Below are 15,249 nucleotides of genomic sequence, written 5' to 3' on the forward strand. Positions count from 1 at the left end.
TGGACAAAATAAAGGAAATGAGGAAGGATGAAATTGGTAAAAACAACTGAATCCCAGCTTTACTGGTGTATATGTATTCAGCCTGTATAAATTACAGAACACCTAAAATGTATATCTTTTTTGGTATTTATTACCATTATTATTATTATTTTATTATAGAAAGAGTTTATCCTGATTCTCTCACTTTGTTTTTACTGGTGCTGATGCAAACTCAACGCAGTGACCATGTTGACCTGTTGTCTTGGCAAATTCAGGATAATGTACAGTACATTTTCACAGTCTTAGTACACTGCAACAGCAGTGTCATACTCACTACACAGATGCTATGGGGTTCTCAGTCATTAACTTGGTGCAGTTAGCTACAGTTAATGAGGCCTTAAATGAACCCTCAAAGTCTGCTTTAACATTAAAAGCCCGTGACTTACATGGGCTCAGGGGTTTGTTACTCACTCTCCTTTTAATGTGAAACAACTGCAGGGAGTGTTGATTTTCACTGACAGTAGCTTAACAGCAAGAGTAGAATAGTAAGAACATCCTAGTTTAAGTGATTAGAATTAATTTGTTTTTGTTAAAAGTAGAAACTCAAAGCAGCAGAGTGGTGAATATGACATGACTCTGATGTTTAACTGATGGAATTCATGAGCTGTATTGTATTGTATTGTATTGTATTGTTCCTAGGTCACATGCTGCACCATGTCAACATTGGCTTAACAGTCAAACAGTGCGTCCATCAGATCCCCTCGATCACGATGGAGGCCAGCATCCAGCCCATAACCCGAACCGTCCTACGTGTTCGTCTCATCGTTACCCCTGACTTTCACTGGAATGACCAGGTAAATGTGATTGACATATACAGTGCAGCCATACTGGTGCTGTCTACTTCACTTTAAAGTTGAAATAGCTTGAAGCGGCAAACTTAAATTGATAGTAGGCTACATGTCATAATCCTAGTCTCCATATGATTAATGTATTGAGACTTGACACAGGTCACAGTCCAGACAAAAAGATTTGAGTGCTTTTGTTTGCCTCTACAGTTAGAAAATATGTCTCCCCTTCAAAAAAATTTTGTATGAAAATGAAGTTAGATGGCTTAAAATGATAAAGGCCTTTTCTGTGTCCTTAAGATGGTAGTTTTATGAGGGAGACTTGAATATACTGTATACACACTGACATATTTTTATATGTATGTGTATTATTTTTCACATGTATGTGAATTGCCAGTAAAAAACATGTGAACCATCAACCATCTGATATCCAACAGCAAATATGTTTTCATAGGAAACATAATTGCAACCAGATTGTTTTCTGTTAACATGAAGATGTGTTTTAATTTACATATTTGGAACGGTTATGTGTAGGCACTCACAACACTTGCCTAAGCTTAGGAAAAGACTATAGTCTAGTTTAATACAAAACAATTAACTATGATTTCAGACACAGCATGTTTATTTACATTTAACCACTACTGCTCCTGTTCTTTCCTAATGTGAACCAAAGTGCTTTTTTGCCTGACCCTAACAACAGACAGGCTTCTGAATATGAATGTTGGTCTCTGGTGTGACGGGCCATGTGTTTGGTTTGCCCATCATCCACCCCAACCATACCGAAGACATCCAAGCTATGAAATAACACACATGGAATTATATTGTAGCAAGAAAAGTCAAAACAAAGCCAAATATGTTTAAAAATGTGGATTCTTCAAACAAAGCAGAGACACTGGGATGTAAAAGTTGATTTCCTGGTCATGTATACAGGTAACAAGGTTTCTGATTGACTTTTTATAAGAGAGCATGTGCAGGACAGACCTTAGACAGAAAAGGTACTGCTGCATTAAGTATTACATTTAAAGATGCACCTGCATGTTCAAAATAATTAAATGTAATGTCAGCATAAAACTGAAACTGATGCCAAATAGTTGTTATAAATCTAGTCAACAGCTGAGCAATGGACTGTTTAAAATCGGGACACAACCCACTGCATCAAACAGACACCACTAAATATTGCATCACTGCCTCTGCAATGCTACAGATTTCTACCAGTAATTGTATATTTAGCATTTTAGTTTTCAGAGCCATATTTTGAGCCAGGGCTGCTCAGGGTGTGAGAAATGTATACCAAATATACTGTATATTCACTGTATTAAAAAAGGCCACGTAACCCTTAACCCTCCTGGGGATTTGCAGGGCCAGTGCTGGCTGAACTTGTGAATTCCACATTTGTCTCCTTCCCTGTCTGTTGGGCATACACACCAAAGTTACTTAATGACACAACTAGTATAACCATGGTCAAATTTTCACAATGGACAAAACAAGAGCAGCTCTTTCTACCTTGTTCTTCTTACAGCCATAAAATCTCCATTTGTCCTGGAGAACTAGAATGCTTCCAGTGCTCGCCAGTATGTCCCACCACAGTGGGCAAACAGGCTGGAGGAAGTCATGGGAAGCTTAGTCCCAAGTTTGTTATGGAATCTCAGCAGAACAGGAAGCTCATAGTAGTGTGGCTGAATATGAAGATGGCTGAAGATGAATGTTTATGTCCGATTAGCGATGCACGCTGGAATCATGGGAGAGTGGTAATGGAACACTTGCTGGCTTAGCGCTGATCTGACTGCAGAGCCAGGACACATGTGCTGACACATGGTGCCTCCCCCATGGCACCAAGGAAATAATCCACTCTCACTCATGATGCAGATTGCCACAACACTGAGGATATTCTTCCTGGCAGTGGATTTTGTAGACTGGTTATTTTGTGTATTGTATCAAAAATGCTCACTTCTGATGTTCTTTAGGAGTATTTTGATTTTAAAATGTTAGCTTTTTAATTTCCCCACATTTCAAATACCCTCTGCTACAGTATTCTCCCAAATGTTATTCTCAAAGAGCTGTTGTGGCAAATGCACACAAACACCGGCTCACAGAAAGTACAGTGATGTAGCATTTGCTGTACTTTCTTTTTGCCTCTTCCAGCAGTGTCTCACATTGTACTTTGAAATAAAACTTAGATTGAACTCATTGATTGGAGTGACTGAAAACACCATCTTCATTGTCATTAACAATCTCCAAAACATTTAGTTAAACAAGTCCAGACTACCAAATGTGAACAAAAGGTAACATATTTTTTAAGCCAAACCACAGGAGGATTAACACCCACAGAACCTTAGGACAAAAATGAGCTGGGGTTTGCAGCACAGGTAAGAACTAGGGTTTAAAACTATTTTCAGGACATTGTCAAACTTGCCTTGTTTAGTCCAGTTGAATCAAACTGGTTTGTTTCCCACCTCGATGTGGGAAAACAAAACACCACCCAGCAAAGTGTATATCAAAACAACTGCACCCTGCCCCTTTACTGGATGTGATCTTGGTCCAGCCCCAAAAAACCTCTGGAGCGGTTTGTGGTGGGAACATGATCTAGAAGACTGGAAGCTGTAATTGCTGCCAAAGGGGCTTCAACTAATTATTGAATCTGAATACTTTGCAAATGAGAGATTTCAGTTTTCGTTAATAAATTTACCGAATTTTCTAAAAACATGTTTTCACTTTGTCATTGGGTTACTGAATATAGACCAGTGGTTCCCTAAATAGGTGTCACATCACCCAGGGGTGCTATGAGAACAGGTCAAGTGTGTGGCAAGATTATCATTGTTTAGTTATTGCAGGTTTGTAATAACATCTCACCAGATTTAGAATGGTATCACTTTAATTTATTATGTTCAAACTAATTGAAAAAAAAAAATACAATAAACAAGAAAATTAAGAAAACTGTTTAATGTGCAGTTATGCCACAGATAATGACAGCTCCCTGTTGCTGGTTATCAAGATCAAAGATTTTTATTGTCAATTGTGCAGGACATACAGAAAATGTAAATACCGTTTCTCTCTCACTTAGTATTGAATGCCATATCATTTAAGAAACTAAAATAGAATAAAAGTGGAGTTAAAATAGAATAAGAAAACTAAATTAAGGTAATTAGGATAAAACTAAATGGTACAACCTAATAGGCTATGACTCAAACCATGTACAGGCAGTAACAGTAGTGCAAATAATAACAAGAAGATTGTCAGATGGTTGTGAGATCGAGATGCACGTGGACAGTAGTGCAAATGACCATCAGCAGCAGATTTACATGTAATATAACAAGAAGGGGGAATGCACTGAGTTTGTGCAAAACAGCAGAGGTAGTCTTTTTATGTTCTGTGGTGGGTCACAGTCCAGAGGAGGAGGTAATGGACAGTGTTCAGCATCCTCACAGCCTGGAGTATGAAGCTGTTTGTAAGCCTGGTGGAGTGCGCCTGAAAACTCCAATACCTTCTCCCTAAAGGCAGGAGTCTGAGGTGGGAGTGTGCGGGATAGGATGTGTCATCTGCAATGCTGATAGCTCTGCAGGTGAGGCGGGTGTTAAAAATGTCCGTGAGGGAAGGCAGAGGGGCACCGATGATCTTGCTGGGTGTTTTCACTATGCGTTGCACGGTCCTTCTGCAGGAGGCACTACAGGCTCCGTACCACACAATGATGCAGCCAGTGATGATGCTCTCAATGGTGCCCCGGTAGAAGGAGCACATGATGGGGGGTGGGGCATTATCACAGTAATGCAGTGGTTCTCAAACATTTTCCCACTTAAGAGGGTGGGCGAATTTTCAAGCCCCACTTGCCATAAAAATGATAATGAAATCGGCCAGTTTTAAAATATCAAATTTATTGAAATATCAAATAACACCAAGTTCAAAACAGATAAAATATAAGTGCAACTGTATCGTTTGACAGAGGGATAGTTTTCAATTTTGCAGCACTTTTCTTATCCAGCATAATCACCACCATGTCTACAGCAGCAGGGAGAATGAGCTGCTCAACAATTGTGTGTAGTTTTTTGCACTGGGTTTTAAAGTAGTCGAGTGATTTATTAATGTGACTGGGGTGTGGCGTCTCTAAACGTCTTCTTAATTTGTTTGGTCTCATGCTGTCTGCTGCCAGCGGCTTAAGACACAAGACACACATGGGTCTCTCCTCTGCCCCCACCATTCCCACAGTGAATCCAAGCGCAAAATGGGCTTCATCATGGGCTTTTTTGGTTTTGTCTGTGTGCACAGAATCACCAGTTGTTTTTTTTTTTTGTTTTTTTGTTTTTTTTTGTGGTCCATGTAACACATTTATCCATTTACGTTATTATACCTACTACATACACTATTGGCCCTCTGTGTGAAAGTGTCCTTATATTGTTGAGTTGCAGTTAACATGCCAACAGTAAACTGTTATTGTAGCACTATGGTTCCACTTTTTTCTCCCGGGCCCCGAACTGATGTTTTAATTTACTTGTATTAATGATCCATTTCTAATTTTCCCCGTTCATTGTGCCCCACCTGTCGTGTCTTAATTCCCCATTAGTGGGGCGCGCCCCACACTTTGAGAACCACGGCAGTAATGTAACACAGTCCAGCTCGAGAGTTTTTCAGGAGGGGCAAGAAATGGTTAAATGTGACATGGAGACCAAAGCTCAAAGAAACGTCAGTCCTCAACACAGCTTCGTCATTAGAGATGACTATATCTGAGCTCATCAATAAAAATAAAATCAGACTCAGACCTGGCTAAAGGCTTAACAGACAGGTATCCAGCGATGTCCATATTATATTAAATATATACATACTGTTGTACTGGGGCTTGGGTGTCTCAGGTCAAATTTCCCTTGAAGGGGTGCTGTGGTCTAAAAAGTTTGGGACCCACCGTAGACTAGTGGTTACAGTGGCAATCATATCCATTTAAAATTAAATCTACAACACAAGTGTGAAAAAAGTGAGGGGGTTTGTATATCTTCTGAGGGAACTGTATGTGTGGGTATGTACATCTTTTTTTTTAGATATAAATTTAACACCAGTGTGAAGGCCTGTTTATTAGAAGCTCTGATTGAAATTGTGTTTCCTTTGCTGATTCAGGTCCATGGGTCAGTAGGTGAGCCATGGTGGTTATGGGTGGAGGATCCCATCAGTGATCACATCTACCACTCTGAGTACTTCCTCCTGCAAAAAAAACAGGTTACTTTTTGTTTTGTTTTTGTTTTTTTTAATCTTGGATCTCAGTTGATGGGACAGGGCTCCTCAAAGAGGACATCATTATTAATGTGTGTCCTTGTGTCCTGTAACTTTATTTGTGTGTGCATCCATGTATGTTCCTCCATCCAGGTGGTAACAAGAGAGCCTCAGCACATAGTGTTCACCATCCCCATCTTTGAGCCGTTGCCCTCCCAGTACTATATCAGGGCAGTGTCTGACCGCTGGCTTGGGGCTGAGACTGTCTGCATCATCAACTTCCAGAACCTCATCTTACCTGAGAGACACCCCCCCCACACTGGTACTCACACTCACACTAAAAAACACAGTCCTGCGTTTAAAATCAAATGGAAAAGTATTGTGGTATGGGGTGGCGGTTATAAGCTGCAAACAAAGTTTTTTTAAGACACTGAATCCCAAGTTGTTCCCGATGGGCAGGTCTTACATGACAGCTCTACTACTGTTGCTGTGTACAGCTCTATTACCAGCAGTTTGTAAGTGTAAATGGATGAATGAGGCAAATCTTAAATCATTTTGTCCCTTAAGGTAGAGAAAAACTGCACAGGTGCAGTCCACTTATCAGCAAAATGTACAGTAAAAGTCTTCATTACTGTAGTAAAGTGTCCCCTATGCCTACTGTATTATACATGTGTAAGCGCAAGTGAAATAAGTTCTTACTGTTTTATATACATTTATCTTGTTGAGTCCTGTAGATCTGTCCAAGTGATCACAGGAAAAACTAGTCTTCTTGATTTGTTTTTTTTATTTTATGCGAAATTTTACTAGCAAAAGTAAGTAGGCTTGTGTCAACTGGCGATCAGATTGACTATGGACAAATGATGACAAAAACATAGATCATGTTTTTCCCTGCCCATATTGAGAAATGTTCATTGTCAATAAGCACATAATTCGCCTTAATTTAAAGGAACCCTTTAATGCTGTTTGGAATCTGTTGTCCTGGACAAAGCATTGTGTAGTTGATGGATATGGTTTTAGTACAAGAGTCTCAAAAGAGTTAAGTGCAATATCAACTTTGGAGGTTACACTGAAAACAAACTTGTAGATTAAGACAACACCACCCCCTTGTTTAGTAACATGAGCACTATGCTCAAGTGAAGCTTGATATAATGGTAAGAAAACATTTGCCTTGTAGCCATATTTCACATAGCCAAGAATCTTGATGAGGCTGGACGTTCCAGTAATAGGTTAATCTGTGTAATTGCATATGCTATTAGATGATGTATTATTGGAATAAGACAAATTGTATTTTCAGTAGAAAGTGTTGGTAGCCTCACACATGGTGTTGTGTTTTTGTGTTCTGTGCTACACTTTTCTGCCACCAGTGTTGGCAGTTTACTGTACATATAGAGGGAATGTGAGAGTAATACAGCAGGGGAGGGAGAGGTCACAGTGCTAATGAATCCAATGAATCCTAATGTTTCCCTGTGTTCTGGATGTGTGAAGAGCAAGAATTTGTTAACATGTCCAGCACAATTAGTTTTCCATTTTAGGTGTAAAGCTGAAATCAACTATTTCCATAACTTTAACTATTTATTTTCAAGGTACAGGTGAAGTCACCTGGAATTTAAGTTCTTGACAGATACAGATGGATGAGAAATTTAAGGAAAACCAAACATATAAGTGTTAGTTAGGTGTTGGCCACCACGTGCCACCAGAACAGCATCTTGTCTCTGGATTCTACTGAAGGCATGAACACCATTCTTCCAACAGATAATACCTCATATGATGTTTTGATGTACACCACAGACTTCAAATACAACTCGGAGTCGTGCCACATGCAGAAGTTTTCTGACAACACTGCAATCATGGGGTGTATCAGAGATGGACAGGAGGAAGAGTACAGGAGCCTGGGGAAGAATTGTGGCATGGTGCAAGTGTAACCACCTACATATTAACACCTCCAAAGCCAAAGAGGTAGACTGTGTGACAAAGTTGTGACAAAAGGTAGACGTCCAGAGGCCCAAACCTCACCTGAAGCTGGTGTCCATTGAGGGGGTGCACTCTACAGGAAGGGACAGAGCTGGCTTTTTACTTTCTGAGGGTGCTGGGGTCTGTCATCACCAGCATCCTTTTCTATGCTGTAGTATGCTGGGGAGGCAGCATTAGAAGAGGGGTGCCTCATGGCTGGATAAGCTGGTGAGGAAAGCTGGCTCTGCAGTGGGTACAGAGCTGGACTCTCTTACATCTGTGTGGAGAAGAGGACCCTCAGTAAGCTGCTGTCCGTCCTGGACACCGTTTATCACTCTCGGCCTAGCACCATCACCAGGCAGAGGAGTTCATTCAGCAGTAGGCTGCTGTCTCTCTTCTGCACCACAGACAGACTGAAGCAGTCATTTGTCCCTTGGACCATACAACTCTTCAGCTGCTCCCAGTGAGGAGGTCTGATCTGACTTTTGGACATGGACATGTGATGTCACTACTCAGTTCCATAATATTACGATCCCACTTATTATGACATTATCCTACAACACTGCTTAGTGTTTTAACCTTTGCACATATTGATGTTTGCACACAGGTACTTTATGCACATTTACTTTATTATATAGGCCTTATGTATAAAGTATGCTTGGCACACGTTACTCAATATTAATAATTTTTTGTATGTCTATACTCATATTCTATTCCCGTTTTTATACTTAAACTTATTTTTATACATTTCTTTATTTTGGTGTGCTGTGATTTCCCTGGGGATCAATAAAGTATTTGTCTGTCATCTATCTATTCTTTTTCTTTTATGTAGCCTACTTTTTGCTAACAGGAATGTGGTTTGGTGAAACATCTTGTCCCATTACTCTGTTCCTGTCAGAGTTGCTGGATCTGCAGCCGTTGCCTGTGACAGTTCTGGGTTGCCGGGAGTATGAGAGCCTGTACAAGTTCACTCACTTCAACCCCATCCAGACACAGATCTTCCACACACTGTATCACACAGACACTAACATCCTGCTGGGGGCGCCAACTGGCTCTGGAAAAACCATTGCAGCAGAGATAGCCATGTTCCGAGTCTTCAACAAGTATCCAGCCTCGAAGGTTAGACTTGCTAACTTCATCTGTTTTACTGTTGAAATGAAAAGGGAACTTTTTTTGAAGGAATGTACTGACTTGTTGCTGTCTTTTCTATTGGTCTATTTAGGTATCTAGTGCAGTTTACTAAGAAACTGAGAGCCACCAGGAACAAGACTGTAATCTGTTCAACCTTTTAGAAGAAAACTGTGTTAATAAACTGTAAATGTAGACAGAATTTGCCATTTAATCCAGTATTTCTCATCAAGCACAACTGACATCAACATGAAGGTCCACCTAATGATTATTGCAAGACTGGAGGTCACAAGCAGTAGTGTGCTGTTAATAAATTGTTGCAAAGGGGTTTTTTTTAATCCACTAATCATTCTTTCTGCTGCCTATTAAGAAAAATGAAAAACAGACCAGGGAAACAATCAAATCTAGTCAGTTATGATCTGATTTGCAGCCCCTAATTGGTATATCATCCAGTATGTGCACTTGATTTCTCAATGTCTTTCGCAAAGTAATTAATTTCATATGGCTAGATCAGAACTGTTAAACTGCAATAAGGACAACCTGTCAAACACCTCTATGGGAAAATAAACTAGCTTAAGGTTCCTGTGTATGGAAGAAAAAAAAACTAAATCTGCAATCAGAGCTCAAGAAAGTGAAATTAGTGTATTCCTATTGTCTTTCAAAAATATGTAGTCTAAATATTTAACAGTAAGGAAGGAATAAAACAAAAATAAAGCAAACCAAGTAGACTGTAGTATGCAGTGATATGTGTCACAGTATCCGTTTGAAAGTGTAATCGATTGTAGCTTGATAAGCTCAGTTTTTGTTAATATATATAATTTTTGTTTGCTTTTCAATGGCTTTTTCTGGCTACCTTACTTGGCATGCTCATAGGCATATATGTAAGCATGATACTCAAGATACCATACATGGACCCTCATATTGAAACAGTAGCTATATAGACCTGTAGTACTAATAATCGACAACACTGGTTTACAGTGTTAACTGGTTCAGTCAGAAGAAGAATACTTGAAGAAAATAAGTGTGTGGAGTTCTTCATTTTTGTTGTTGTTTTTTGACAAGCCTAGAAAAACTATCTGCCTTGGCTTTTCCATGGCATAGTGCACTGTGTAGCAAAATCACTGATGACTCAGTATAGTAGCCACCACCTGAAAACTTGTGTCATAGATATGATGCATTATGGGATGCTGTGGTAATATAGTTACAAATTACATCAAGCCAAGATAAACTTGGCAGTGTTTCCCTTTGTTAATGACTTTGTATTTGTTGCTGTTTGGCCAGGTGGTGTATATTGCCCCTCTGAAAGCCCTGGTCAGAGAGAGGATTGAGGACTGGAAGATCAGGATTGAGGAGAAACTTGGAAAGAAGTAAGTGAAAACAGAGACACGTTACCCTCATCTATCTGGTATGAACTGCTGTCATACACCAGGTTTACAAAGTTGTGACAAAGTCTTGTGTGTATTCACGTCTAACTTGATGCTATTAATGAAGGTACAGTTGAAATTATACCATAATAGATCTTAGAAAAAGTTTTGTTTGGGGAAAAAAACATGTATATTTAGGAATAATGACAGAAATAAACAGGCTCAAATGTTTCCTTATCTTAATCTGTGTATAGGGTGGTGGAACTGACAGGTGATGTGACTCCAGACATGAGAGCGATAGCGCAGGCTGACCTTATCGTCACCACACCAGAGAAGTGGGATGGAGTCAGCAGAAGCTGGCAGAACCGAAGCTACGTTCAGAAAGTAGCCATTCTCATCATCGATGAGATACACCTGCTGGGTAATGAATCATTTTTAAGGTCATACAACCTTAAATGGTAAAATGGACTGTATTTATATAGCGCATTTTTCACAGTGTGTTGCACTGGCCAAAGCGCTTTACAGGAGATTTTACACCATTCACCCATTTCGTGATCCACAGCCACCCCTTAGGCTTATCTTAAAATGAATTAAATTTTTTCATTTATTTTTTTAAATTAATATATCAATTAATTAATTATTAATACATTTTTTGTACATTTTTAAAAGGAGTAAGTACATCTTTATAGCACTTTTCAAAATTAGGGTTACAATGCGCAAAGGGAAAGTTGCATGTTTTTTTGTTTGCTTGTTTAACTGAAATGGATTGAAGCTGTTGCCCAGTGGTTTTTTGCCAGTATTCAGTTTTATTCTCGATTGCTGTTGGTGTTCTTGGTTATGTTTCCAAAAATAGCCATTTTTGTGTGTAAGTATAGGAATTGGCAAGATACAGCAAGAGAAAAAGTTGAATGAGGTGATGTGGACAAATTTTTTTAAATTCTGAGATCTCATACGTAGCATACATAACAACCATGCATGGGTAAAGTACTGACTCCCTGCTCAACAGTAGAGGTTTAATATTCTCTCATCAAAATGTTGATCATTTTCATACCATCTTTCCCTTCACAGTACTCAGAATGAATAGGAGAATAGGAGTGTTTATACAAAATATCTGTTGGATGCTAGTATTTCCAAATCCAGATTTTTCATATCACAAAACCCATGCCACTGTGAAGGCACTAAGACATAACATTCTATGACTGTACTATTGTCTGTTTACAGGTGAGGACAGAGGTCCAGTGCTGGAAGTGATTGTATCCAGGACCAACTTCATCTCCTCGCATACCTCTAAGAGTGTTCGAGTAGTCGGCCTGTCCACAGCTCTGGCCAACGCCCGAGATCTCGCAGACTGGCTGGGAATCGGACAGGTCAGAATCCATCCTGGCACCAGAGCAAAACAACAGCATTAGTATTTTACCATAATTATCAGAACACGGCTTAAGAATTCTTTGTCAGTGTAGTCCTGTTATCTTCTCAACCTTTGTTTTTATGCTTGCTTCTTTATACCTGATTTAGTGTTCGTAATAATAGCTGTTAAGATAAACGGATGCATTTGGTCTACAGTTAGAGTTGTAGCTTTTCCCTGGAATCATCTGCAGCTTATCTGAATGTCATGCTGAAGTTCTGATCATCAAGAATGACTGTCACTGCACAGATGTGGATAGATCATCTGGCCTGTCAGCATGATGCAGAGAAGAGCATCAAAATGATACAAGGCTTATTGAAATAATATGACCAATATGTCTTTGAAGGTTGATATCAGTAGCAGATCAGTTGCTCATGTGAATTGATTTCTGTGCCAGTCTGCCCATGTGAAAAAGTGCATAAAAGCTGAGTTCTGTGGACTGCCCTTGATTATCATGACATTCTTTTTTTATCGTCCATTCTCAACATCATATGCTATTAATAGCTTTTTGGTTCCAGGATCATGCTTTTCCTTGCTTTAACCATTATCTCAGGATTAAAGCTGTCTATATTACAGTACCTGGCGCAAATGGATGTCAAAAATACGATTTGTGTATCATAACCATCACATTTTTGAAAAGCATTTGAAACCTTTTTTATTATTCCAAAAGATGAATACTGGTGTGTCTGGCAACATCTCAGTCCAGTAGTTCCACTTGTACACAAAATAATATGAAATATGAAAATCTGACTGTCAGTTTATTGAGCACAGTCATCAACTGCAGAGGGTGAACCTTCTTCATTTTACAACAACCATTATGCAAAAATGTGCATTAATGTACATGTTTACATATTTAAGTGATCCCACAAACTGTAGGTAGTCTATGGGATCACTTAAATATATGTTGGGAAGGTTACTTTTGAAATGTAATCGGTTACGTATTACTAGTTTCCCTGTGTAAAACGTAATAAGTAATGTAACTATTTTAATTACTTCACCAAAGTAATGTAGCTTATTACTTTGGATTACTTTTCTAACAAGTATTTTAAGCTGTGCAATAAAGCTGAAAAATCCCAAAAATATGCAGCCTCCATGATGGGCAGCGAACAAAGTACAGAGCTAAATGGCATCTCAAACTCGTTTACAATCGCAAGAAAACGTAATTTTTGTAATGTTTACAATTTCCTGGTTTTCTGCATAAATTGGTGATGAATTGGTGTTTGTTGATACTTGTGACTTTGGTGAAGATCTGATCACATTTCATCACCAATTTATGCAGAAAGCGATGAAACAGAACCATTACTTTTTCTTGTGACTAACATGGTGGGGCGGGAGGTACTTTATTTTTTGAGTGACTGCAATTATATTAACTTTCTTGTAGATGTCTGCTCAGGCTTTGCATTGCACATTTTGATGTTGACAGCATTTGTACCACTGGTAAACAAGCTTTACTCTGTCCATACTGTTAAAGCCCTTTATTGGTTTCAGAAGGAAACTACTGTTAAATTTCCACCACTTGTCCCACAACATGGCCACCTGCACTGGCCTTGTTGGCTGGTCACAGCCAGACATGGCAGACTTGGGTTGCTTAGACTCTAAGCAACTGTGCTCTTAGAGCAATGCATGCTGATTTGATTGGCAGATGAGATGCGAAACGAAGTCAAACAATAGAACCAATCAAAATCAACAGTCAAAATGTGAGCTCATACTACCAAAGGAATGGAGCCTATCTAGATGTAGAGACAGCTCTTTGTAAGCCATCCTACCCTTGATGGTGTTGCACTTAAATCTGTCCCAGTGCTGACCCACAATGTCAGGAAAGATGCCAGGAGAAGGTATTCTGGCACTGTAGTGCAAAGCAACTGATTGAATGTTTCTTATATACTCTGTGCATTAATGTGTGTGTGTGTGTATCTATATATAGATATATACAGTATATGTATGTATATACTGTATATGTATAGCTTTGAAAAGAATATATTTAGATGTAATCCCTTTGTAATCACTGACATTTTGATTAGTGATTGTAATTTGATAAAATATTTTTTCTCAGCAATGTAACTGATAACAGCAGCATTTATTTTGTAATTTAATTAAATGTAACTAGTTACTCCCCAGCACTACTAATCCTGCAGGACAAACTGCAACTTTAGCCCCACTACACTACTACTAAACTACACTACTATATGCCTCTACAGATTGTACAGTTTTATGTTTAGTCCATCCAATATTTTCAGATTGTTGTGATTTCAGTTGTTTTTTTTGTTTTTTTCAGATTGTCTTATGAACACTGTAACCTCTAGGGGCTGCTAGCAGAGGCTACATCCACTAATTTAAGTGTTCTCCACTTAGGCTATATTTTTATCATCACACATTTCAGAATATTGTAGCTTGACTTTTGCTCTGCTGCCAGGGCAGCAGAGAGACAGTGTTGGCAAACCCCACTGGCTGTCTGCCATCCACTGCCTGCTATTTAGACTGAACTGCTAGATGTGTAGCTGCCAAATACTGTACATTATCCAGGCTTTTAAGATGTCTGTAGACATGTATCAGTCCTCAACACAGTGCACACCTAACAATGCAACACCTTATGACACAATAAACACAGCAGACACATCAACAGTTAAACCCAACACGGCAGAGTCTCGTAGTGGCCCAGTGCTCTGTGCCTCAGTGACAATGACAGACCGTTCATGTTACAGCCAGATGGGGCTTCAGTTGCCAGCTGCTCACATTAAATCTCCTCTTTTTTCTTTTTCTTCCACCCTCGTCTGTGTGTAACAGGTGGGTTTGTTTAACTTCCGTCCATCTGTTCGCCCTGTGCCACTAGAAGTTCACATCCATGGTTTCCCAGGACAACACTACTGCCCGCGCATGGCCAGCATGAACAAGCCCACCTTCCAAGGTATAGCTTCATATCTACATGTTTAAAGTTCAAAGCGTTTATTTTGTCATATGCACAGTTAGGAAATGTGTTTCCCTGTACAATGAAATTCTTACTTTGCCGTCCACACGAATGCAACAAATAATAATAATAATAATAATAATAATAAAATTTATTTATAAAGCACTTACCAACTCAGAGAGCACTAAGTGCTACATCAAGGCAATTAGAGCCTATACAATCAAAGAAAACCAGAGTCAACTAAGTAAACATATGACAGGCACATACATTCATTGAACTATAGCATAATTCCTGTCCAGTCTGACACCACTCAGAAAAACTAAAAAATAAAAGCCTAAAAAAAAAACATAAAACAAGTTAAGCATTAAAAGCTTGTTTAAAAAGATATGTTTAGAGCTGCAATGACGCGTCGACATAATCGACTACATTGACCACGTAAATACGTCAACTTAAAAAAAAAACAAGGGTCACGAATTTTTT

General features: G+C 39.0%; 1 protein-coding gene across 1 annotated transcript in view; it reads left to right on the forward strand.

Annotated features, from left to right (window-relative positions):
- ascc3 (activating signal cointegrator 1 complex subunit 3) overlaps positions 1 to 15,249 on the forward strand; it is a 245,725-nt gene that overhangs the window by 183,694 nt on the left and 46,782 nt on the right. The window contains 9 exon segments of the mRNA XM_020621661.1: positions 1 to 36; positions 679 to 833; positions 5,925 to 6,023; positions 6,171 to 6,339; positions 8,866 to 9,086; positions 10,377 to 10,462; positions 10,714 to 10,880; positions 11,681 to 11,826; positions 14,649 to 14,769. The exon segment at positions 1 to 36 is cut by the window's left edge and continues 34 nt beyond it. Coding sequence (XP_020477317.1) covers positions 1 to 36; positions 679 to 833; positions 5,925 to 6,023; positions 6,171 to 6,339; positions 8,866 to 9,086; positions 10,377 to 10,462; positions 10,714 to 10,880; positions 11,681 to 11,826; positions 14,649 to 14,769 — 1,200 coding nt within the window.

The sequence above is a fragment of the Monopterus albus genome, unplaced genomic scaffold, assembly GCF_001952655.1.
Source record: "Monopterus albus unplaced genomic scaffold, M_albus_1.0 scaffold264.1, whole genome shotgun sequence".
NCBI lineage: Eukaryota > Metazoa > Chordata > Actinopteri > Synbranchiformes > Synbranchidae > Monopterus > Monopterus albus.